This window comes from Microtus ochrogaster, chromosome 16 (assembly GCF_000317375.1).
Source record: "Microtus ochrogaster isolate Prairie Vole_2 chromosome 16, MicOch1.0, whole genome shotgun sequence".
NCBI classification, from domain to species: Eukaryota; Metazoa; Chordata; class Mammalia; order Rodentia; family Cricetidae; genus Microtus; species Microtus ochrogaster.
In genome coordinates this window covers 55,619,635-55,645,709 of record NC_022018.1, presented here as the reverse complement: position 1 = coordinate 55,645,709, position 26,075 = coordinate 55,619,635, and the positions used below count along the sequence as shown (strand labels likewise).

At 51.8% G+C, this 26,075-nt stretch overlaps 1 protein-coding gene across 2 annotated transcripts; it reads right to left on the bottom strand.

Annotated features, from left to right (window-relative positions):
- Positions 1–10: 10 nt before the first annotated feature.
- Cdhr2 (cadherin related family member 2) lies at positions 11–25,128 on the bottom strand. 2 transcript variants are annotated; one of them, XM_005355212.2, is made up of 32 exons: positions 25,071–25,128; positions 24,742–24,813; positions 23,881–24,020; positions 23,705–23,755; positions 22,031–22,120; positions 20,481–20,570; positions 19,736–19,861; positions 19,430–19,576; positions 19,271–19,346; positions 19,064–19,179; positions 18,741–18,974; positions 17,717–17,872; positions 17,477–17,638; positions 17,146–17,207; positions 16,280–16,523; positions 13,166–13,405; positions 11,585–11,654; positions 10,704–11,309; positions 9,659–9,730; positions 9,204–9,253; positions 6,855–7,003; positions 6,589–6,697; positions 5,146–5,234; positions 4,465–4,533; positions 4,299–4,376; positions 4,151–4,211; positions 3,949–4,073; positions 3,376–3,492; positions 3,219–3,296; positions 2,846–2,903; positions 1,612–1,614; positions 11–166 (listed from the first exon to the last, which is right to left on the bottom strand). In XM_005355212.2, the coding sequence occupies exons 1-32, from the start codon at positions 25,120–25,122 to the stop codon at positions 26–28; spliced, it is 3,933 nt and encodes a 1,310-aa protein (XP_005355269.1). In that variant the 5' UTR covers positions 25,123–25,128; the 3' UTR covers positions 11–25. The 2 variants fall into 2 exon arrangements, with proteins under 2 accessions (XP_005355269.1, XP_026638920.1); XM_026783119.1 differs by lacking the exon at positions 1,612–1,614.
- Between the last annotated feature and the right edge of the window lie 947 nt (positions 25,129–26,075).

Below are 26,075 nucleotides of genomic sequence, written 5' to 3'. Positions count from 1 at the left end.
TGCACTCGAAGAATGAAGGTCTCCATCACAGGTCTACGGTGTCCAGGCCAGGGTTGGTGAAGGACAGATCTCTCTTCTGCTGTCTACCTGTGCTCACCGGCCTTCCCGAGAGCACTGCACTCAGGGGCTCTGGGTCTGGTTCAGGCGAGTTGTGTGGAAGCGGCTTCTGGAGAGACAAGAAGGGAAGATGAAGATGGGGTTCTCTCCCCAGAACCTAGGACAGCAGTGGGCTTTTGCACTCATCACCAGATGGCTCCTTGCCTGGAGGTTCCCACCCTCATTCCTTAGGCTCGCTCCTGTTGGGGCCTCTGTCTCCTTGCTGTATAGCAGAGACAGCCATGGCCAGGAGTGGTACAAGTGGGGTGGGCCTAGGGAGTCACCTTTGGCCTTTGCCTAACCCCAACAGAGCAATGTTCTAGCATTCTGCCCTGTCCTAGACCAAAGAGCAACTTGGTCATAGTTCGTGCCACCTGTACCCCAGAGCAGGCCATGTGTTGTACAAGGTCCATCAGTTCCCTGATAGAGCCACAGATAGCCTGCTGAGGAAGGCAGACGCTGGGCATCGCCCTAGCTAGGAAGAGGCAGAGCAGGAACTGGTCAGCCATTCTCGTGGATGTCCTGGTACAACACTAGATTCTGCTTGAATTTGCCATCTCCTGTCTTTGGGAAATGTCACCCAGGGTTACAGCTGTACCTTATCATAGCACTAACACACCTCTGCCGTCCTTCCTCTTGTCTCCCCATGTAACGTCACTCACACAGCCCACAGTCCCTCATTCCTTCTCAGACATATACTTTCCTATGGGAGGGCCCAGCCCCTGAGCCAGGTTACTCTGCTGCAGCCTCCACGCCCTGCCTCCACAAGGTCAGAGCCCCAAGTCACCCCTGCCTTTGCCTGAACTCTAAAAGGGCTTTTTCCAGCCTGGAGATGTCACCATCCCTGGTAAACAGTGGAGCAGCCAAGAGCCCCGGAGACATTAGTCAGTCTGTGCTTACAGACCCTGAGCCCAAAGCAACCAGCACAGCACCAGATAACGTAACCTGGCACCTAAGCCAGCAGTCTTGACTTCTGATTTACCGCAGGCTGCCTGGCCTTAAGGCAGACAACACTCCCTGAGCATCTGCATCCGTGCTGCTGAATTGGCAGGGGGACTGGGTGATCTCCCGGTTCTCACACCTTGTACACAGTGTTTACAGAGCCTTATGGGTCGTGGCACTCAGGGATTGCGAGATAAAGAAAAATCCTCTGTCCGCTAGCTAGCCACACCCTCTCTCCAGGCTCTTCTCTCGGAAGCCCTATTCTTTCCAGCCCACAGGTCAATCAGGAGCCGCTAACTCCACTCTTGGAGGGAGTCCACAGTGCCCTCCTCAGGGCCTTGGACGTTTTTGCCTCAATTCTGTCAGAGAAGTTCACTAGAGTTTTTGCCACAAACCGCCTTCACATTGAGATGGGCCACACACAGGGGCTGACTGGCTTCCTGTTCCATGATCCCCATTCTTGGGAGCCCGTCTAGAAGTCTCTCTGCTGGACTTTTCACCATGATACATTTGGACCCCTGTACAAACCCAAGAGAAGCTTTGGTTGACTCGATCTATCTAAGAAATTAGTACTCGCTGGGCAATGATGACACATGCCTTTAATCCCAGGACTTGGGAGGCAAAGGCAGGCAGATCTCCGAGTTCAAAGCCAGCCTGGTCTACAGAATGAGTTCTAGGACAGCCAGGGCTACACACACACACACCAAAAAAAAAAAAAAAAAAAACTTGTCTCAAAAAGAAAAAGAAAGAGAAGAGTCCTCAGGGAGACTAAGGGCAGCAGCACGGGCAGGCTGGGCCCATGGGGAAGGGTGGGTGTGACGAGGTAAACACTACTTCTTTCCAAGAAGTGAACTAGTACAGCTAACGGGCTCCAGGGACTTCTGCTCCAGTCTGTTCCTCTAGAAAGCCCCTCCCGAGGTCGCTGACCAGTTCTCCTTTCTACCTGGACACTGGGATTGCCTGAAGAGTCAGACAAGGCAGCGTGGATTGTAATCCACCGCTCAAGAGACTGGAGCAGGCGGATGGAAAGTTTGAGGTTGGTCTTAGGCTACACTGTAAGACCCTGTCGCAAAACAAAGCTTCATCAAGAAACTAGAATCCTCTGGGGAGCTTTGACCGCATGTCCTTGCCCTGTCCCACCCTGTCCCACCATGGGCCATCAGGATCAGAATCTGAACTGACCTGAGCATCACAGTTGTTTTAGAGTTCCCCAGGTGATTCCAAACTGAGTTCTTGATCCCCTCTACTAACTAGCTAACTAACTAACTAACTAACTAACTAACCAACCAATTAACCTAGTTAACAAAAAGTGCTGTTGCCATTTAGTCAGTGATGAGCTTCTCTTCTCTCCTCTGGTACCCTTGTTCATGTCCAGATTTCTACTAGCATTTGTATAGAGATCAAAAATAGGCAGAACCGGTTTCTGACTACATGCTAGGTTTTTTTCCTTCTCTTTTTTGTTGGTTTGGTTTTGCTGTGTTGTTTTTTGTTTGTTGGTTGGTTGGTTGGTTGGTTGGTTGGTTGGTTGGTTGGTTGGTGGTGCTGGAGATGGAACCAGAACCTCAGCAAGTGCTGTAACCTTACACCACATGCTGGCTCTGATTGAACCCCCACATCAGCCTTGCAGAGTTAATGTTTCAGTGACCATTTGCAGATGAAAAGAACTAAAAGCTAAAAGCAAGAAGCATCTCACCAAAGAGCACATTAGGGAGGACCAGGGATTGGGCCTCGTTCATCCTGAATTCCACTCCTTCAGAGAAGAATCTCAAGTCAGAAGCCCCAGGTACCAACTCATCCCATATCTTACCTTGATTTCCTTGCTGTCCGTGTCCAAGTCCACAGCGTTTTTGTCTAGAGAATTGAGGCTATGGAAGAAGTGATAGAACTTAGATTGTTAGCAAACTGACCCAACCTTCCCAATCTGTGGCCTTACCACCAACATTACCACCACCATCACTACCGGCATCATAAGCATCACCATCACCACCAACGTTACTATCAGCATCACTGCCTATACCACTACCATCACTACCACTATCACCATCATCAGCACCAGCATCAACACCCTTGCCCTCCCCACCATTGCCGTTATCACCATGACTACTACCATCACCATTATCCTCATCACCACTTATGTCCCACTACCAACAACCAGTCTAGTAGTGAGAGGTGTTGTTCACCTGACATTGTCCAAGTCACCGGAGGAGAGGTACTCCAATCCCAGATCCTTGGTGGGAAGGTCCAGCATGGGGTTGGCTCTGGGGAGAAAGTTTGGTCAAGCAGCTATGGCCTTCAGTCATCTTACAAAGCCTTTACTTCCCTTTAACTCCTGCTCACCGCTCAGTGTTGAACATGTTGGTGCCAGGGATGTTAGCAGCAGATGAAGTCATTGCTTCTATTGGTGTCTTCCGGGCCTCCTTGCCAGCCTTCATAGCTTGAAGCTTCCGCTGGTAACTGTTGAACCAGGAGGAGGTCACATTTGCAACCTGCTCACCTGCTGCCTAGGGAGGCCCTTGGACTGTGGCTGCACAAGGACCCTAGCTGGTGATAATTTTAGCTGCATTTTGTAGGGGGCAGAACCACCAGCAAAGACGACGTGTTGTCAAAGGGCCACATAGGCAGCCAGCAGTGACACCCAGAGGGAGACCCGGGATGCTACCAGTTGTGTTCTGGGAAGGGGAAATGGCAACGAGTTGAAGTGCTCAACATTTCTACCCCAAACTCATGGAAGAACCTAGCACCAAACCCATTCTGCTGGCAATGAGACAGGCCTAGGATGGGAAGGCGGCTCACCCACAGTCTTGCACATGTCCCTGATGCCTGACCCCAAGTTCTTCCTACCCACCCCACATACATTAGGTATCTGGGCGAGGAGACAGCTGGGGACAAAGGGAGGAATGCGAATCGTACCTCTTCCGCACACACAGGAGGGCAGTGATCAAAATCACCAGGACCAGCACCATGGCCACCCCCAGTCCTATGATGACACTGGTGAGCAGTTTCGGCTGATCAGACTCCTGGCTCTCCTGGGAGCTCTGCAGAAGAGGGAGGGTGAGGAGGCTGTGGCATCCACGTCCCTCCCCCACCCATGATCTCAGTCTGCTGCACTCACCACCACCACCAGTCCCTGTTCCAGCAGCTGAGTCAGAGAATCCTGGTCTCTCCGGATCATCCTGCCACAGAGCCCAAGGGTCACTGACCTCCCCTGGGGGCTTCTTGTTCGGCTTTTCCTGCCCACCCTCCCAGACAGCTCCACTCACATATTCAGCTCGTTAAGTGTCAGGGCTGTCCCATTGGAGAAGACAAAGTAGGCATCAAGGTAGGACTGGACTTGGGCCCTGGAATAGACACACGAACAGCTCAGAAACACCACACCCTTGCCAACTACCTTGCTTCAGCCCAGCCACTGGGTCTGGGGATTCTCACCGAGTCACAGAGTCTATGTTCTGGATCGTCACAACGTAGACAGTGGTCCTGGTCGCTTGGACGAGAGCCCTACAAAAGATACCGGTATCAGAGACATGTGGAGTGGGGCCTTAGCCCAGGAGCGCCAGGCCTGTGCCAGTGGAATCAGGAGTCATACGGAGGGAAGGCTGCGTTCACTAAAGAACAGACAGCTCTGCCCAAACTAGAAACGGAAATCCTTTCTTCTGGGACCCTTGTTCTTCTCCAGGGCATGGCTTTCACAACCGCATGGCAGTTTTGTGCATGCCCCATCCCACCTTTGACTGAGCATGGGCTTCCGGGGTACAGGCATAGGATGGAAGATAGGGACAAGTTCAAGCATGGGTCAGGGACAGGGTAGAGGGCTGCTTTGTCTGGTTCTCCAGGGCTAGCCCCTTAGGGTCAGGGACAGGGTAGAGGGCTGCTTTGTCTGGTTCTCCAGGGCTAGCCCCTTAGGGTTGGGGACAGGGTAGAGGGCTGCTTTGTCTGGTTCTCCAGGGCTAGCCCCTTAGGGTCAGGGACAGGGTAGAGGGCTGCTTTGTCTAGTTCTCCAAGGCTAGCCCCTTAGGGTCAGGGACAGGGTAGAGGGCTGCTTTGTCTAGTTCTCCAGGGCTAGCCCCTTAGGGTCTTCCCATAGCCCCTTCTTGTACTTCCCAGACCTACGCCTTAATCTCCTCCACGTGGGCACCCACTTCATCCTTGTTGGTGGAGAATTGTAACCTCACACGGTAGCTCTGGTCCACAGTGAAGAGCTAGGGGTGGGTAGAAGCAGGTATGGAGAGGAGACATCAGAAACACAGGGCAACCGCAAGATTACCCACAGCACGCGTTTCTCAGGACACACGGCCACTATCACAGCACGCGTGCAGTGTTCACCTGTAACCCGAATTCAGACCCAAATACAAAGAAAGGCTCTTTTGCCCTCAGATCCCGGGTCTTACTATAAAGAGGCTGTCACAATGAAAGTTTCACGAGATTTTATCTTGGAATTTTCTGCCTATAAATAATCCCATGAGGGGGCTGGAGAGATGGCTCGGTGGTTAAGAGCATGGCCTGCTCTTCCAAAGGTCCTGAGTTCAATTCCCAACAATCACATGGTGGCTCACAACCATCTCTAATGAGGACTGGTGCCCTCTTCTGGCCTGCAGGCATACACACAGACAGAATATTGTATACATAATAAATAAATATTTAAAAAAAAATAATCCCATGAACACGCACATGGTTTCCCTCGGCCACACGCTCAGAATCCTGGTGGTCATGCTGCCCCTGTCCCTACGTGTCTTTGCTTGCTCAGTCTCTCTCAGGCATCTCTCCTCTTCACTCTACATGTTCCAGTGTCTGTGTGGTGGTCCATGTGGCTGTCTCACATACCCTGGCCATTTCTGACTTCCTCACCACCGGGGGCTCTCCTGTACGCTGAGGTACCATCCTGTGTCTGCAGGGATATCCCTGGAAGGGGGCTTGCTGGCTAAATCACTGTGTGTCTTGTAAACACATGTAGAGATTGACAAACACCCTTCCTAGAAGAGCACAGCTGGTTTAATTTCCCAACAAGAATAAGGGGAGTCTGGGTCTAGGGGTAGCGCTGCTGGATGTCAGAGGCTCATGCAGTGTTTCACATGGCTATTACGTCCTGAGAATTTCCTTCCTGTGTACATGCCAGTTGTTCTTGATGCTGATGTGTGGATGAGAACAGTAAAGTCCCCATTACTTAGAAGTCCTTGTGTGACTGCGTGTGTGTGTGTGTGTGTGTGTGTGTGTGTTATGATTTGTTTTGAGACCAGGTCTAGCTACATAACCCAGGCTGGCCTCAAGTTCAAGTTCCCCCTGCTTTTGTCCCCAAGCGATGGGATTCCAGGTCCATCTCACAAACATTCTGCATAAAAATTCAACAAAGCGTGCCTTTACTCTCAGAAGAGACAGAGGTAGGTGGATCTCTGTGAGTTCAAGGCCAGCCTTGTCTATATAGGGGCTCCAGTCTAGCCAGAACTACATTAGTAAGACCCTGTCTTAAAACAACAAAATATAATAACAAAAAAAAAGAAAAGAAAAACATGGGACTAGCCGATAACACGGGGGGCTGGAGGCAGGAATGATACTCACATTCAGAGTGGTCTGGGCTTTCAGTGCGGGACCCACGACAGGCTTGTCCTCAGCCTGCACTGTCACCTGGTATGTGCCTTGGAGAGTGGAATCAAGGTTGGTCACCAGCCTGTGAGAGATGGCAAGACACAGCTTTATTCTGTAACCCAGCGTGGGTCCTCACGCTCTCTGGAAATCTCCCCGTACACTAGGGTGGACACCCGGCCTGAGGCTGTGTTCCCCACTCCTCCCCTCCCAACCCACCCAGGGATCCATCACCACATTACTGGATGTTGCCGGTGTACAGGTCTGCTTCCACTGAGCGAGTAATCCGGAAGACCTGGACAGGGCTAGTGGCCCCGTTCTTGGAGACAAAATCTGCACTCGGGATGGAGAATTCGATGATCTTATTGTCTTGTGAGTCCTCGTCTCTGGCCTGGGGGCAAGAGTGAATATCGGAGTGAGGCTGGGAAAGGCCTCTCCATTCCCACCGTGACCGGAAGCCACAGCCGCCACTCAAAGCACATGATTTTTTATTTTTTTAATAGGGTCTCACTATGTAGTCCTGACTGTCCTGGAACTCACTATTTAAGCCAGAATGGCCTTGAACCTTCTGTGATCCTCCTGCCTCTGCCTCAGAAGTGCTGGGACTACAGAAGTCTACACCACACCTGGCTAGGCTTTTAAAAGACAAAGTTCACTGTACATCCACATTTGCCCAACATAACTCCTCACCACCAAAAGTCCTCCTATACTGAAACCTGCCTCACTCTCCTCTACCTGACTGCCAAGCATCTACACACCCACTCCCAAACACAGCCACGCTCAGCTTCTGAGCGCCTATTGTGTATATCCTCTTTAAAGCCCTCATTTGGGGCTGATTAATATGAGCCTACATTCCCTAGTGGACCAAAACTGAACAAAGAAGAGAGACAAACATTCTAATTCCTTTAAAAAGAAAGCAACAGAGAGCTGGGTGTGGTGGCACACGCTTTTAATCCCTGCACTCAGAAGGCAGAGGTAGGTAGATCTCTATGAGTTTGAGGTCAGCCAAGACTGTTACACAGAGAAACCCTGTCTCAAACATACACACACAAGGATGCAATAGGTCCATAGGGCTTCAGGCTCAGGGTGAACAGCTGGGCTTCAGGCTATGAAAAGGAGTTAGTTTTAAAAAAAAAAAAACACCAGTTTAACCAAGAAGAGATTCAGTCAGTACATCGCTCGCCCTGCAGGCACAAGGCCTGACCTGCTTTTGTGAACCAGAACCCTCATAACAGACCAGATACCATGGGATGTGCTTGTAATCCCAGCACTGGGGAGGTGGGGACAGGTGCATCCCTGGGGCCTGTCAACCTACTAGGCAAGCTCTAGGCCACTCAGAGATCCTATCTCAAAAAAAAAAAAAGCTCCTAAGGAACAATGTCCTACATTGTTTTTAGCACACACACACATACTACCCATATGACATACATGCATATGTTTATATACACAGATACACATATATGTATACACACGTATACATGCATACCCACACACACTACCCATAACACATACATACAAATGTGCATATACACAGATACAAACACACACACATATATATACACATTCATACCCACACACACATACACAAGCATGTACACCCACCCACACATGTGTACCTGCACACACACACACACACACACATACATACAAAAGAAAACAATTCAAAACCATGACTAAATCAGGACATTGGCAAACAGTTGACTAAGGACTGGAGATTAACTATGGTTTTTCTTTTTTTTAACAATCTTTTTTTTTTTAATTTTACATACCAATCCCAGTTCTCTCTCTCTCCCCTACTCCTGCTCCCCCCACCCTGTGTTAAATTTTGAAAGAACCTAGAAGGAAAAATTGCTGTCCCAGAAGAAGCGCTGTCCTGAGGACACCCTCAGCTCTGCACGGGAAAGGCCAGGTCATTCCAAGCCTGGGGTACATCATCCATGTAGTGTTAGCCAGGAGCCACCAGCCTCGTATCAAAGAGGGAAACTGAGCTGGGCACAGTGGCTTATGCCCTTAATCTCAGTACCACAGAAGCAGAGGCAGGCAGATTTGGGGCAAGCCTGGTCTACATAGTGAGATCCAAAATAGCCAAGGCTGCAAAGCCAGACCCTGTCTCGAAACACACACACCCACACATAGGAAACTTAATCCCAGAGAAGCAAGGCAGTTCCAGCCCCAGGGCTTCACCCCACATGGCCTAGCCACCCTCTAGTCATGGCTGACATCCATCACCGTAACAAATTGAAAGCATTGCTATAATTGTGCTCAGGAAGCTATTTAAGCAGAAGAAACCCTTTTAATTTACAGTTGGCTATGGGTTCTCAATCGCACTCGAGAATTCTGGCATCGTCAGGAAATCTAGCTTACAAATGGCATTTCTGGTCATGAAATTTTTATGACTACTAAATTGAACAATTAGCAGAATGGAGGCGCATCGACTGGGCCAGCACTGCTACAGCTCAGGCTTGTGTCAGCCGGTTCTGAGCCCATCAGATCTAGGGCTGAGACACCTTAGGGGCAGTTGAGAGTCCCGAAGGCCTTAGTCCTCTCCGCTGCAGTTACTGTGGCCGGTACGACTAGAGCTGGCAACTCACCTGGACATAAGCCACCGTCTGGCTGGGCAGCACGAGCTCCGGGATGATCACTGCAAATGTGAGCAGGAACGGGTCAGCACGGCGGGGCCAGTGCCACCTGGCCCTGCACTGCTAAGTCCACACCACAAGCCCGGCCCCAATCCCTCTACAACAGTGGCCATTGCCACTGTTCCTGAGGCTGTCGTAGGCAAGGCATCCATCCCCACTGTACATATAGGGAGATCGAGGCTCGGAGAGGAAAGGCCTGCCTTAGAGCCAGCCAACAGCTGATCCAAAACTGTAATGAAGACTCAGATGTCCCTTCTAGCCTCAAGCTGGGGCAGAAGTGGGCTGGACCCCATTGTCGCCTAGAGAGGGTTTCTTGGGGAGAGAGAGGGAGGGTATCTAAGGGTAATCCCAAGTTAGGAGGTGCGTGGATGTAGGACAGGGTGAAGATGGTGGCTTCACTCACTCACCAAAGGTCTGGTGGTCAGGCAGGAAATAGGGAGCATTGTCGTTCTTGTCCTCGATGTTGATGAGGAGGGTTCCTGCGGAGGATGAGATCATGTGGGTCAAAGTTCTGGGCAAAGTCCTCACCCAAAGAGCCTGGGTCTCAGCAGGCTTTCTCTGCCCCTGCTCTTCCTGTCCCCATTGCACGTCCTTGCTCCTCACCCAGGTGTCTCCACAGTCTCCTCTAGATCTCCTGTCCGTTAATGTGGTCCCCACCCTCATGGAGGACAAACAACGGGTCAGAGCTATGCAAGAGTGGCAATCCAGGAGTGGTCTGGGTCTTCCCCAGCTGACCAAGGCATTTTATACATGGATGGGTATAACTTAGCTGGTATAAGAAAGACCCGGGGCTCCATTCTCAACACACCTAAAAGTAAGTGTGGGGGTGGGTGGGGGTGGGAGTGTGGGGGTGTGTGTGTGGTGGAAATATTATGCATGTTTTTCTATATTAATATCTAAGTGTGGTGCACAATTTTAATGTCAGTCATTTAAACACTCACTCTGACACACAACTATAAATCTCAGCACTTGAGAGACTGATGCAGGAGGATTATAAATTTGAGGCCAGCCCGGGCTTCAGAGTGAGACCCTGTCTCAACAACACAAAATAAAAAAAACTCCTACCCACTCTTTGCCTTGGCTGCTCCATCTTTAAGATGCCTGGGCATGACTAGCTCATGAACTGTGCAGGAATGAAATGAGCAAATTCCCTAAGGTGTCTGGCACAGTTCTGTGCTGTGCTCACTGTTAACACGGCCCTCGTGCCCATGTGGAGGTAGATGCGGCTGCAGCTGGCTCTGGGGTGCTGTCTCCTGTGTACTGTTTCACCAGTGGCAGCCTTCAGCCAGTGCTTCCAGGCACCCCACTAAACACTCTCCACAACCTGCCTCTTGGCCACCCCACCCAACAGATGGAGACCAGAATCCCCAAGAGCACATGGCCAGTGACACAGTTGACAAGGGTTGATGTGGGTCCCTGCACCCTAAGCTGCAGCCCTGCAGGCCCTCTCACCATTGCTGCTGTATGCTTCAAAGCCGGAATCTGTGGTGAGGTCATGTGCCCGCACGACCAGTGTGACCAGATGACAAGCCTCATAATCGATGGCCTCACTCTGATTGACATACACGGAGCCGTTGGAATCCACAGAGAACCAGCCGTGGCACACGCTGCCCACGTCAACGTTATCCTTGGTGCAGAGGACATCCACTAGCTCTATGCTCAGCAAGGCCGCAGTGTCCACATCCTGGGCTTTCACCTGAGCCACCTGGCCATACTGGGAGCCATTCTCAGCCACAGATATGGCCTGGAGTGAGGCTGTAACCAGCGTAGGTGGTTCGTCATTCACATCCACCACAGTTACCATGACGTTTGCTGTGGAATTGAAGTTCTGGGGGCCTGGGTTCTCGGCGCTCACTTTCAGATTGAAGAATTTCTGTGCTTCGTAATCGAGGCTCACATCAGGGAGCAGCCAGATGGACCCCTCGGCACACCCTTGTGCCAGCACATTGCCTCGGACAATAAAGTTGCTGACACCAGTCCCGGACAGGCTGAAGCTGATGCGGTTGTTGGCTTGGGTCTGGTCAGCATCGCAGGCTTTCACAGTGCCCACAAACTCTCCTGTGTACGAAGGACAGAACTTGGAGGACCAGTCGTGCAGGTCTTGGGCACTCCGGCTAGTCCTGTAATGGAGCTGTTAGCATGGGCCTTACTATTTGGTGTCAGAGATGGGATGTAAAGAGGCTCTGCTCTGGTGTACCCTTCCCCAAGGGCTACTTCACAAAAGGATGACACCTGCATGTACCCAAGGTGCTAGGATATGTAATCCCCTGCCATCTGTACAGCCAGCCCATTGCTCAGCTCCCTGGGCCCAAACCAGCCCAGGGGGCACATACCTGGATCCCTCTCCTTCACAAAGAATTCATAGGAGGACTGATTGAATATAGGCGGGTTGTCATTGATGTCCTAAAGGGAGAGGCAGATCTGAGTCCTAGGGACCTCGTAGCCCCAGGTTCACCCTCCCCAGAGCCATCTGAGAAGCCAGTAATGCCTCTACACAGATAGAGACATCAATTCTGTGACCCTCAGTCTCCAGATTTGTCGACAGCCTTCAGAGAAGGTCAAGAAGTGGTCCTTCCGTTTGTCTGACTTCAGCCCAGAACCATAGTTACACCTCCCAGAACTATTACAGGTCCCTGGCTGTGTCCCCATCTGGTTTATCCTGAGGTCCCCTTTCTCAGTCCTGTGACATCAGCTCTGTGCCCAGTCTGAACTGGAATCTGATGCCCTGGACACCTGATGCTTTCTGACCTTGTCTACCATGTACTGCCGGAGCCCTGCATCCCATCTTCTCCCTGTGTTGTCCTGTACTGGGGAGATGCTCTGGGTGCTCCAGCCCTTCCCAATTGCTGGCATACATGCAAGCTTTGATGGTCAGTTTTCTCTCCATAAGCACAGAATGGAGACTTGGGAACAGAACCTAGTCCTTCGATAAGGTGCGTCTTCCCTACTCTTCCTCCCCGATCCTTCCCTTCCTTTTGTCTTTCTCTACCCCCTCTCTCCTCCTTCCCTCCTTCTCTCCATCCTTCTCCTTTGTCTTTTTCTGAGATAGAGCTATCATCATGTAATCCAAATCCTTCTGGAAGTGCCGAAGGGGCCTATGCTGGCTGAGGCACTCGGTCTGATGGGGACTCCTCAGACACACATCACTGATTTCTTGCACAAGGCTGCTGAATTCTCATGGTCGTCCTGACTCACACGGGAGTGGCTAAGACATCAGCTCTGAGTCCATTCCTGCTCTGCCTCTCCTGTGGCTCTGGCTTCAGTGTCCTCGTCTGAAAGCAGGGGCAGCCTCTGACACTTACAACAAGAGTGTGACACTCTCCGGGGCAAAGGAACCCCTCCACTTCAGGAGGTGTAATTCTTCATTTTTCCTTTAGTGTTCTACAATGTCCTCAGGATGTCAGCAAGTCCTAAATCTATTCCGTGTCTTCACTGAGGTGACAAGGTCCACTGTGTATCCCAGGAGCCTGTCCTAGAACTCCCTTTGTAGACCAGGCTGGCCTCGAACTCACAGAGATCCGCCTGCCTCTGCCTCCCGAGTGCTGGGATTAAAGGCGTGCGCCACCACCGCCCGGCCCCTGCTTTCTTAATAAAATGGTTGTCATCATCCCTATCTCCTGTGGAGGAGACACAGTTGGAGCCTGCTTCATCTGCCCTTAGTCTTGGCTTGGTGTTAGTTAGGAGGGTTCCAGGCAAGACTGGGCATTGAGCAACCTCCCTGGGTGACGACCCCTTCAGAACATCTCCCTTCACTCATGTTGATTTCACCCCTCGTCTTTCTGACTTAAGGGCTAGGATTGACAAGGTCTGCCCTGCTGAGTTCTCAGCCTCTCATTTACCATGCTGTACAAGGCAGGAAGTGTGACGTGTGCTAGAACCAGGGAGCTAGGCTGGGTGAGAGCACACTGCCTTACCTCCACAGTGATGGTGACATTGACATCAGTGCTGCGGGGAGGTTTGCCGCAGTCAGCCACGCGCACAGTTAGTACGATTTGACCCTCCAGGGCAGGGTCAATGTCCTCTCGATCCAGGGGCTCCAAATTCCTGAGGACTCCTGTGTCAGAGTCTATGGAGAAGTTCTGGCTATAGGGCCCAGGCAGCAGGCTGAAGAGCAGGCGGCTGTTGTTAGTATCTGGCTGGTCATCATCATAGGCCTGTGAACACAGTTGGTCGTGAATCAGGTATCTCGGCCTCAGGCTCACCCCTCTCTCCCACCCTGGCCTAAGTTGCCATTGGCTGGAACCAGGGGGGAGATAGGCCATGGCACCCTGCTGAGATATGGGATACAGCCAGCAGGAGCTCTCAGCCTCAGCCTTGAGCGTGTTCCATCTCCCAGATTACTGCTACGTGTATGTTGCAAATCTGGGCCTGAGCTAGACCCTGGGAAGAGACCTGAAGAGGAGGTTCCCATAAAGCTGACGCTACAGAAAGGGGAATGGGGGCATATTCAGAGACTCGACATTTCTTTTTTTTATTACTATTATTATTATTTTTTTTTTTTGGTTTTTCGAGACAGGGTTTCTCTGTGGTTTTGGAGCCTGTCCTGGAACAGCTCTTGTAGACCAGGCTGGTCTCGAACTCACAGAGATCTGCCTGCCTCTGCCTCCCGAGTGCTGGGATTAAAGGCGTGCGACACCACCGCCCGGCTCGACATTTCTTTTTAAATGTAAAAGTATGAAACCAAAAAAATGGATGATTTCCCATGATTGCTGCAGCATGTACTATTTCTATTTCTCTCTGTGTGTCTTTCTATTCACACACACATACACACACACACACACACATACACACATGCACACACACACAGAGTGTGTGTGTTATTTATTTTGAGACATGGTCTTATGTAGCCCAAGCTGGTCTCATACTCAGTATGTAGCCAAGGATGACTTCAAGCTTCTGATCCTCCTGCCTCCACACTCAGAGGCCTGGGACCTCAGGCATGCACTGACGCACCATCCTGTCTATGTGGTATCAGGAACAGAACCCAGTGCTTTTCATTTTTAAAGATGAAAATATTTTTTTTTATTTTATATGTGTGAATGTTTTGCCTCCACGTATGTAAGTGTAACATTTAGGTACAGTGCTCACAGAAGCCAAAAGAGGGCGTCAGAGCCCTGGAACTGGAGTTATAAACAGTTGTGAGCCACCGTGGGGATACTGGGTCCCTCTCCAAGAGCAGACAGTGCACTTAACTGCTGAACCAACCCTCCCGCTCCCCACCCAAAATTTTTGAAACAGGGTCTCACTATGTATCCCTGACTGGCCTGGAACTCACAGAGATCTGCCTGCCGCTGCTTTTCAAAGGTGAAATCAAAATCAAAGTGCGCATCACCACATCTGGCTACAGTGCTGTACTTTTTCCACAGCTAATTCTTCATACCAAGGGTGTGTGTGTGTGTGTGTGTGTGTGTGTGTGTGTGTGTGTGTGCGTGTGTGGACGAATGCATGCTTGTCTTGTCAGGGCCCTAAGCATGAGGGACTACACTGGAATGAGCCTGCACAGAGGGCGCATGCTCTTCGTGACCCAACCTTGACCTGAGGCCTTCCACCTGACTCGCAGCCACGCTGTCACCCCTGCAGCCCCACAGCCCTGCTCCCTTTGACAACACAGACAACACCATCAGCAAAGGTCTGTGACTTGCTTAGCGGGAGCCCCAGGAACAGAGGACAGAGAGGATTTGCCTCTGAGCATTGGGGTTCAGCAGAGGACTCAGCAGGAGCTGGGATGGGAGCTATTCCTTGTCTTTCCGCCCTGCTCACCCTACGTCATTGCCTTCGCTTCGGCTAAATGCATCCTTCGTAAGCAGCCAGAGATGGCTCTTCCAAAGGCACAACCTATCTGTCCCCACGAAGGGCCTCCGGACTTGGCCACTTAATCCGCCAAGCACTCCTCTGCCTCTATAAAGGTGCCACAGTTCTGGCAATCACAAATGTTCCTCCCATGAGACTCTTAAAGGCCAGAGCCAGAAGGAGCAAGTCCACTGATATCAGGACTTCAGGCCCACCCCGCTGGCCAACTGTGCAACCACAGAAAAACTTGACCTCGGAACATCTGCAGGGAGCCTCAGTCCCTGAGCGATAGAGGGACTAAGACCGAGAGATGGCCTTCTGAGGACCCTTCTCACAAGGGTCCATCCGGGTCATCCTGATGGAGAGATTCTCAGTCTCTCACCATGTACGGTGGAGGGCCCCCCCGTGCATCTCTGGAGCTATAACTGGGGTTTTACCATGTGACCCTGATAACCTGGCCGCTGAGATGTCTGCTTTCGGCTTCGGCTCCCAGGGGCTGTGTTCCAACTGTGTTCTTTGGGTTCTGGGTCTTATTGCTGCCTTTGGACCTTTAATAACGCCACCCATTTTTTGTTATTTGTTGTCTGTTTGGATCCTGGGCTTTGTGTTTGTTTTGTTTTTCTCAAAATAGGCTTTGTCTTCGTAGCCCTGACTATCTTGGAACTCGCTCTGTGAACCACGCTGGCCTCAAACTCAGAGATCCCTCTGCCTCTGCCTCTGCCTCTGCCTCCCGACTGCTGGGGTATGCCCCACCATGCCTGGCTTGGATCTTTTTTTTTTTAAAGATTTATTTATTTATTAAGCATACAATGCTGGCAAGGAAGGCACCAGGTCTCATTACAGATGGTTGTGAGCCACCATGTGGTTGCTGGGAATTGAACTCGGGACCTCCGGAAGAACAGCTAGTGATCTTCCCCTCTGAGCCATCTCTCCAGCCCCCTTGGATCTTACCTTTTATGTAAGCCACATCAAATCTTTTTGGGATGAGTGGGGAATTAAAGGGCAATTAGTCTGTGAGGCCTATTCCATGCCAGGCCTCTGCAGAGTTCCTCGGGCCCATTATCTCACGCCCCGCTGACCCTGTGAATAAGGACTACGACCTTTCATTTTCTAAAAGGAAATAGGCGCCCAGAGAGACTGAGTAACTTCCTCAGAGCCACACAGTAGAGCTCAGACTTCATACAGGGCCAGCACGGACCCCTCCCCCACTTCCCCACCAGGTCCAAGGTGGCTCTCACCTGGATGGTCACAGAGACATCGCTGTCCCCCTCTGGCACAAAGACGTTGTAGGAGCCTCGGACCACAGGTGTGTTGTCATTAATATCCAGCAGGGTGATCTGTAGTGTGGTAGTGCCAGACTGGTTCCCGCCGTCCGTGGCCTGCAGTGTGAGGTAGTACACGGCCTGCTTCTCCCGGTCCAGCCCTGTGCCATTTTTCACGGTCACGTTGCCTGAGTTTGGATCCACCTCAAACAGGTCATCTCTGCTCGGAGTGACCGGATTTAGCCAATAAAACGACAGGACATGCACTTACATTTGAACTTCACACAAATGATAACACAGCCTTGAATGAATCTTGTGCCATATTTCCAAGGGACTTCTGACTGTGGGCTGGTCACGCTGTGAGTATCCCCAAGCCTTCAGGTGTGGGACACTTGGTCCGCAGTGTGGAATGATGTTAGGAGGTATAGGGGCCTCTGTGAGATGGGGCCTTTTGGGAGGTTGTCCCTGGCCCCTTCCCTTCCTCTGAGTTCCTTTCTTGTCATGTGAACTTTCCACCCCATACAGGGTCCCACCACATGATTTAAGATACTATGAAGTCCTCACATGGCACAGTGGATGGCATCCCATGCTCATGCTTCTGGGCCTCCGCAACTAAATAAACCTTTCTCTTTATAAAATACCCTGCCTCGGGCATTTTATTATAGTCACAGAAAATGAACCATTTTTTTAAAATAATTTTTCTGGAATGGACACACAACCAAGCACTTTGTGCTTTTGTGGGCTGCTCTGCTCTGCACTCTGCAGCTCTAGCCCCGTGGGGAGGTAGAGAAGAGCTCCACCCCCTCTGTACTCACCCTCCCCCGCACGTCTTGAGACCTTACCCATTTCCAGCAAGCAGACTGTAGGTGATCCGACCCCATTCACCCATATCTGGGTCTGTAGCCTGTGGGGCAAAGACAGCAGGACACTGGAGACCGGGCCCTCTGTGGCAGCACACAGCTCATTAGCTAAGGCTGTTTGTTGTGCGCCCTGACTCCAAAGTCTCACCACACATCTGAATTCACACCAGACACTCCACACACCCAGGTACACTCGTACATGTACGCGTGCTTGCCGGGACCCAATGGCATTGAATGGAACAGAGTCTGGGACGGTCTTAGATTGGCGTTTTCATCATCTTCCTCCCAGCATGGTCCACCCAGTATCACTCACCTTGATACTGCTGGTGACCACATAACCTGTTGGACTGTGCTCTGGCACGGTGAGTTCGTACAAGTTCTGAGAGAACGTGGGCCTGTGGTCATTAATGTCTCTAAGATGGATGGTCACCGTGGCAACAGAGGAGTTATTGCTGACTGAGTCAGTGGCCACAACCTGCAGACAGAACAAGTGGCAATACTGGAGCCTGATCGCTATGGCCTCTGAGTCCCACAACATCTTGGTGAGCCATACCTGCACCTTCATCTCTATCTTCTTCTCATAGTCCACCAGCGCTGAGTTTCTCACCACTACCTGCACACTGACAGACCCCGCCGCTCGCTCTGGGGACACGCTGAAGGCTTCAGCATCTTCGCCCTCCACTGACAGCAGGAAGGTACCACTATCGCCCTGTAAAGGAAGGTGGTACAGTAAAGATTGACCCCTTGCAACTGCTTACCCAACCTCCAAGCTCAGGCCTTATGCAGAAACTCTGCCTCAGTGAGACCCACAAGGGGAGTCAGAAAAGGCCGAGACAATAATCCAGGCAAGAGAAGTTGGACCTGCTATTCAGCTCTACGGACGCAGTCTCAGAGGACTGCCCTGGGCACTGTGGGTCTCCAGGGCTGGAGAGATAAGCCACACTCACCCCACACCCATAATCAACCATCAACCTTCCTTACCCGCCATCACTCGCCACCCACACCCGTCCAGGCCTGTTCCCTCCAGCACTGTCCACCGGCTTCACACCCCCACCAGCCTCGTGTCACCACCTGGCCAACTCCACTCAACTCCACATCACCCAATCCCGTCAAGCCATGGTCTCACCCATCACTAGGACCACCTCTGTGGTGGTCCCTTCCCAGTTAATCACTCGGACCCCTTTAAACGTTCCAGCCACCCTTTGCCTAACGCTCCCTTCTTCCCCAAACCACAGGCTGCCCAGAGCCGCCCACTGTCGCCTAGCACCTAACACCAACTCCACTCCATGCTGCTTCTGCTTACGCCACCCAGCATTCCCCTGAACCCTGCCAAACAGTGCGCAACAGCCTCCGCTTTGCACAACACACGGATTGGGGCCACCGTCATTACCGTCACGTTTCTGCCTTCGTTCCCCGTGAACCCCACTCATCACCCTGCCACGTGCTCTGCAATCCACTGCCCATCTGGGTTCCACTCGTCACCCACTCTCTTTCCCCCTCCGCTACTCCCTTCTCCCATCTGTGAGCCCCCCCTCATCCTTCCTCCACCAGTGCCCCTCCCCCGCCCTTGCACCTGCCTGGTCTGGATCGTAGGCCACCATGGTCAGGTCATCGATGGGGATTCGGGCAGAGGTATGCTCATCCACATAGCCTACAAAGTTAACTTGGGCCTCTTGGGGGCTAAAGGAGCAGTCGGGGAGGCTGCAGTTGTAAAATTCTGGCTTGTGGTCATTGACATCGGTCACCCTTATTGTGACCCATATGCTCACACTGGCCTCTTGCTCGTAGATGTTAAGATTCTTCTCGGTGGCCTGAGGTACAAAACAGAAGCCAGAGGGTAGAACAGTGTTCAGAGAGTGAGCTCAAAGGTCAAGGGCTAGAGAAGAGGAGCCGTACTCACCGTCACTTGTATCTGTACCTCTTCGTTTTCATTCAGCAGCTGCTCTCTGTCCAGGGGTCCGCTGACCTCGATGACCCCATCTTCCCCAATGCTGAACCACCCAGACCTTGTGGAATCTAACAGGGAAGCACTTGCAGCAGCTGCTCCAGGGGATCTGAGCACCCCACCCTTACCCCAGCCCTCTCTGGGGGACACCCCGGTTCTCACTGGTGATGTTGTAGGTCACAATGTCATTGATGCCTTTGTCACCATCCACTGCCTCCACCTTCAGCACCGAGGTTCCCTGGGAGGAGGCTTGATGAGAGCCTGTGACCCTTTACTTAGACACTCACCACTACCCAGCCCCCTCCCAGCCCCAGCACATACCAAGACCGCATCCTCAGCCACGGAGGCTGAGTAAAACTCCCGGACAAACTGGGGATCCAGGTCTGGTTCATCAAGCACTGAAATGGACAGGAAGACTGGCTGGGAGCATTGGGTCTTTGGTTCACCATTCAACATGCCACCTGAGTCCTGTGGGCAAGAAGAGGCTTCCCGCGAGTCTGTGCCACAACCCTGAGACCCCCAGCTCTGCCTACACTCCCCGGGCCCCCAGCTCTCCTTACACCCCCAGAGGCTCCTAGCTCTGCCCACACTCCCTGGGCCCCCAGCTCTGCCTCCGGCCCCACTCACACAGGCCTTCAGCTGCAGCTGGTAGAAGGCACTCTTGCTGTTGTAGTTGAGGCTGCCATTCAACACAATGACGCCATTGTCCAGGATACGGAAAAGATTCTTGCTGTCGTCGGTGCTGGGAATGACCTGTGACAGAGAACGCTCAGGTGAGGCCAGCTCTGGATACCCCTGCCCCTCACTCCTCACGAATCCTACACTGAGAGACATAGGGTCAAAGCCTGGCTCTACCATTGGCCAGGAATGCAAATGTTTCAGGGTCATGTAATCGCTGAGCCCCGGTTTCTCCCCTTGGCTGGTATAATCACTTCGGTGGGTTAGAAGTAAGTTTTTCTTTGGCGTTCAAGAGTAGTGGGGTCACAAGCAAACTGGCCTTCACAGAACACATGTGCTTGTATTGTCTGGGTGAGCTTGGGCTAGACCCAGGCCCTCTCTGAGTCTTGAGCTCTCCCAGAGCTGTGTGAATGCTTCAGCCTGTGAGAGGTCTTGACCGGGCTGGTGAAGGGGGTGGGAGCAAGGATTGGACCCTCCTTCAGCAGCAACTGGACAAAGTGAGACTTTCCTGAGGTGGTGGTGGGGTGAGGCGGGCTGGAGGAGTGGAGGGGGTTAGGGAAGCAAGCGGAGGGTGGTCAGAGAAAAGCCAGGGAAACCAGAGCTATGATTGCCTGTGAAGATGCTGCCCCCTGGTGGACATGAGGCTCGGTGAGGCCGGCTCCCACCTGGGTTCCCCGAGGACTCTCACACTCACCTTCTCTATGAAGTACCTCACTATACCGCCGGTCCCGGAGTCCTCGTCCTTAGCCACCACAGAGAATACCACAGAGCCGACTGGCAGGGTCTGTAAAAAGGGACTTTTCACCTGTGTGTCCATCCTATACCAACCCCGGGTTGGGCCTTCAGGGGGACATCAGACAGTTCAAATGGAACAGGCAGCCAGTGACTGGTGGCACATGTCTTTAATCCCAGCACTCAGAAGGCAGAGGCAGGCAGATCTCTGAGTTTGAGGCTATCCTGGTCTACAGAGTCAGTTCCAAGAAAGCCAGGGCTACACAGAGAAACTTTTTCTCGAGAAAAAAAAAAAAAAAGATGGGGCAGGCAACAGGACCCCCTTCTCCCAAATAACCCTGCCCTGCCCTGGAAAACCCTCCCCCTACACAGCCTCATATCCCCAGAGCTGGTTTATACAGACTCTCAAGACCATAAGTGAAAGACTATTCTAGAACCCAGCCTGACTGCACAGTATCCCGTGGGCTCCTTATAGCCACAGCCTGAGTCAGACTTCCTCACTCTTGGCTTCTGAAAGTTCCCCCATTCTTCCCAGAATGTGGTCCAAACTGTTTTGGTGGCCCTCAAAAGTCAGGTGGCTACCTGTCTCTGCCCCTCCCCAGCCTCTGCCTTCCAGCCTCTGAGGTCAGCCAGCCTTATCACTACCTGAGGACCTTTGCACGTGCTGTTTCCCAACCTGGAACATCCCTTCCCTGGAGATCCCCTGGCAGGCCCCTTGGTATCCAGGTCTCTCTCTGGAAGTCACCTACTCGAAGCCAGAAGCAGCCCCTTCTGTGGGGGACTTTCTTCCACTCTTCCCTGTCTTGTCGTTTTTGGAGTTTCACGTCTCTGAACTGCCCCTTGCAGTTTGTTTTTCCCCACTTGTGCTCTAGACTGTGACACCTGGCGCATCACACCCAGGGGAGACCTGCTCACCAGGTGAGGTGAGGACCCAGAACAGCGCCCAGCATGTGGGTGCTGGGTGGGGCCTGTCAGGCAGATCCTATGCCTGACCCCACTTTAAAGGGCTTCCCAACCACGTGGTCTGGGGATTCGGAGATAACACTTTGTTAGTAAAGGCGGCCCTGGGAGCCTCCAGTGAAAACAGTTAAAGTGAGGGACATCTGGCTGAGGAAAGGGCCACAGCACAGAGCAGCCGTTCCAGACCTCCGAACTGCTTCTAGGAGGAACGCTTGGCACAGAGAGCAGCTGAAAGTCAGGTCTGTGCCTGTGGAAACAGAAATGGCTGGTCTTCCTGTTGAAGCCCCTCCACACCTCAGGACGGAGGCAGCAAGGGAAGTAGAGACGACAGAGAGAGGGTGACCATATAACCAGCTGACCCCTAGTTTTCCAGAACCATGAGAAACATTGCTCCCTCCGCTTCCTTTTCCGACTGAAAGAATCCGAGATGTTTGCTTCTAAACTGTGGCCCTGTCACTCACGGCCTCACGCATGTCATTCACGGCCTCCCCAGATGGATGCTCCACTCCCAGATGCCCTCTCCGTGCCCTGTCCCACAAAGACTAGGGATACCTCACTGATGTTGGCGGAGAATTCAGAACCCTGGAAAACAGGCACGTTGTCATTTCTGTCTTCCACGATCACGGGTAGCTCCTTAGTCGCCTGCAGATGAGAAAGACCAGAACAAGGGGTTTAAGATGCCAGAAGACTGCTGGGAGGACACCACACAGAACTCTGCTACCTCTCTCCTGGATGTACTCTCCTCCCCATCCTCCCTCTCCCGCCTTCATGTATGGGCATGTGCACTAGAGTATATTTGTGTGTTCTAAATTAGTCAAATGTGAAGTTGCAGGCATGCTCCATATGACTGCTGACGAGATGTCCATCACAAGATGCAGCCCTTGGCACTGAGCCAAACTGTGAACTGACAACAGCTCTCCTCTTTTTAGACACAGCCTCGCCTAGCCCAGACTGGCCTTGGACACAGCCTTCACCTGATGTGGAATTCACCTCTGTATGCTGTGAATATTTTTTTAAAGATTTGTTTGTTTATTATGCATACAGTTTTCTGCCTGTATGTATGCCTACAGGCCATAAGAGGGCACCAGTTCGCATTACAGATGGGTGTGAGCCATCATGTGTTGCTGGGAATTGAACTCAGGACCTTTAGAAGGGCAGTCAGTGCTCTTAACCTCTGAGCCATCTCTCCAGCCCTGAATATGTTTTATTACCATTGATAAATAAAGAAACTGCTTTGGCCAATGGCTTAGGCATATTCCTAGCTAGCTCTTACGTCTTAAATTAACCCATTTCTATTCATCTGTGTATCTCCACAAGGCTGTGGCTTACCAGTAAGGTTCTGGTTTCTTTCTCCTTCAGCAGCTACACGGCATCTGCCTGACTCCGCCTTCTTTCTCCCTGCATTCAGGCTAGTTTTCCCACCTACCTTTATTCTGCTCTGCCATAGGTCAAAGCAGCTTCTTTATTAGCCAATGGTAGTAAGACATATTCACAGCATGCAGAGGGAAATCCCACATCACTCACTTGGCCTATGCTGGCCTTGGATCCAGCCTCACCTAGCCTAGACTGGCCTTAGACATGCTATGTAGCCAAAGATGGACTTGAACTCTGGATCCTCCTGCCTCCACCTCCCAAACACTAAGATTACAGATATGTACCACCATGCCTGACTTTAACAAGAAGAAGAAGAAGGGAGAAGAAAAGGAGGGCTGGGGGTGCCATTCAGTGAAAGAAAAAAAGGGGGATATATAGAGATTTGGAAAGACAATATGTCAGTCATTGGGTAGGCACAGTGACTTTAAGACAATAGACACGTAGCCTAGAGGGATAAGTCAGAGGTTAAGACCACTGTTGCTCCTCTAGAGGACCAGGGTCAGTACCCAGCACCCTGGTGCTCCGGTCCCCGAGGACCCAGTGCCCTCTTCTGACCTCTGCAGGCAGCAGGCATGCACACGGTGACAGGCTTATACTCAAACAAAGCATTCACACACATAGAATAAAAACAAAGCATTTTAAATCACTATTTATATTACTATAAACCCACACTGTAATTTTATAAATTGACAAGGTGAACACACAATTTTTAAAGTAATCAACACTAAAGTATTATCAACTGGGGCACTCTCTGCTTGCCTGAAACAGACACATGATCAGAAGTAGACACTTGAGACCTTGTTTGTCCCACCCTCCGACCACCTCCTCCCCTCCCTCCTTTCAACTCACTGCGGGGTTGTGATTGTCATTTACGGAGATGGTGATCTTGAAGGAACGGAGAGTCTGGAGCAGCAAGGAGAAGAGGTTGCTGTCAGTGTGAGATCCCAGCCATGCTTCCAAGACTCTGGCTCCAAGGACCGCTCTGCCCACTCCCTCTCTCCAGGCTTTCCCCACCCACCACTCTTTACCTCGAAGTCCAAAGGGCTGGCCAGCTTCACTTCCCCAGTGCTTGAGTTGACAGAGAAGAAATAGGCATAGGGGCCACTGATCCCATAGGTCAGTGGATCATTATCACTGTCAGTAGCCACCAACCAGAAGACCGTGTCACCTGCAAATGAACACGGGTGCCCCAGGTCCATGGCCACCTCTGTTAAGGTGGTCTGGTCCAGCTGCCCACAGGGCAGAGATGCAGGTGCAACTTGAATCTGGGATTCTGATCCCACCTCAATCACCACCCAGCCTCCCTTCCTGCCTCTGGGCACTGGGCTTTTGTGAGACCAGAAATGCTGTGTAGTGTTCTGTGGAAGGAATACTGCGCATTTAATGACTGCTTTTGAATTTTCTTCCTAAGGAAAGCAAAGAACTGTGTTTAATGACCATCTCCATGAGAAGAGAGACACTCTCTGGTTAGGAGATGCAGAGATGTTGAGAAATGGTTCTGCTGCCTAAGGAAAACATGGGAGGCAAGCCAGTGGGTGGGAATCTTGTCTGAGCGCCTCTGTCTTCCACAGCCTTGGAGTCAACCAATCACAGATGGGCTAGGACCCTCCTCAGAGGCCCAGATTGGTGGGTACTCAGGTCCCTCATGTAAGTGATGGAGCATTTGTGTCGAACCCAAGCCTGTCTCCCTGATTTCAATCCCCTCTAGATAACACCGGATATGGTGGCAGGGGTTGGGTTATAAAGTAAGGACAAGAACAAAAGCTACAACTATTTTAGCCTGTGGGGGCCGAAGCTGCAATGAGAAACTTCAGGTGCAGAGGGCTGACTGTCCATGTGATCAGACGTGGGTGGGGAGCCTCAGTCCCAGCACAGGGACCATTACTCACCCACTGGTAAGTCCTCTGGTAGAGACACTGATGTCATATTGCTCGCGAACCGTGGTGGCGTGTTGGCTGTCACTGTAGGGACACACAGCAGGGGACGTCTGTACACCTGCACCGCACCACCAGCTGGTCCTCTGCATGTCCACCCTTACCCTTACCGCCAGCCTTCAGCCCAGCCCACCCACCTAGAACAAGACTCCTCTATAGCCCTCCCAGGGCCTGTCTAGGGTGGGCCATTCAAGCTGGGCACTTACTAGTGAGGGCTGGCCCCCACAAGGTGCTGCTGGGGTCCCCAATTTAATACTGCTCTCATAGGGGAGGGAGGCACTCACCAGACAGCATGAAGGCAGGAAACAGGACACAGAGCGGCCACAGCCAGGCCATCTTGGAAGGACCTAAGAAAAAAGGGTCAAGGAAAGGTGCCTGGGCACAGCCCGCCCTCCTGGTAAAGTCTGCTCGCCTAGGTCCAACCCTGAGCTATCAACGGCCTTCACTCTGAACATACACTTCACCCCAGAATTCAGCACCCACTGAGTGCCGGGCACAGTACTAAGTGCCTTGGGTGTGTGGTGGTGGCCTTGTTTCTGTAAGCACAGGGTAGCTGCTAAGCACCGAGCTAAGTCAGTGGCATGCTTCAGGCCACACAGGACACAGTGACAAGACTTGCTTTGAACGCAGCTCTTTTCACTCTGAAGTCTCAACTCTACCTCCCCTGACTCACACACAATGGCACCGTCCAGGATCAAGGGTTCAGAGGGCCGGGTGGGTAGAGAAAGGAGGAGGCAGGGGAGAGAAAGGCCAACTTGGCCATGAATCACATAGCTGATGTCTCTATCACACACTGGGGGAAACACCCCTTCATATCTCGGCTCTAGAACGGTTACATCCAATTTGTTCCTCCTCCATTCCACTCCACTGTGTCATATAGACCACCTTCCCCTCCCGTGCTCAGTGTCATTGGCCTCCTTTGATTCCCTCCAACTCAAACCTCCTCCCTGCTCTCAAGCAATCTTTCCATACCCCGTGGCGGCTCCTGGTTACCAGAGTACAAATTCCATAACAACGTCCAAGACTTCAGTAACCTCTTCAGGTTCATGACTAACATTCCCACAAGCCATGCTGGCCTACCATCCCTCTCCAGAGACATCGCCGACGCTGCTGCATGCCGCTCCATCCCTGCATATGAAGCTTCTGCTTTCCCAGTCACTCGCCTTTCTGTCCCCACACCTCAGTGCTTTCAGAAGGAACTGACTCCTCCTCCCATCTGTGCTGACATAAGTGAATGAGCCCACCAATCGCAAGCTCCCTAAGGCTAACAAGGAACACTAGAAACTCGG

Bases quoted from the DNA above. Each gene is read 5' to 3' on its own strand.
- Cdhr2 (XM_005355212.2), bottom strand. From the start codon at position 25,122: ATGGCCTGGCTGTGGCCGCTCTGTGTCCTGTTTCCTGCCTTCATGCTG. The intron at 20,571-22,030 runs GTATCCCTAGTC...CCCTTTTTACAG, and splicing joins TCTCCGCCAACATCAGTGAG to ACCCTGCCAGTCGGCTCTGT. The intron at 7,004-9,203 runs GTGAGTTGCCAG...TCTTGCCCCCAG, and splicing joins AGACGGTGGCTTATGTCCAG to GCCAGAGACGAGGACTCACA.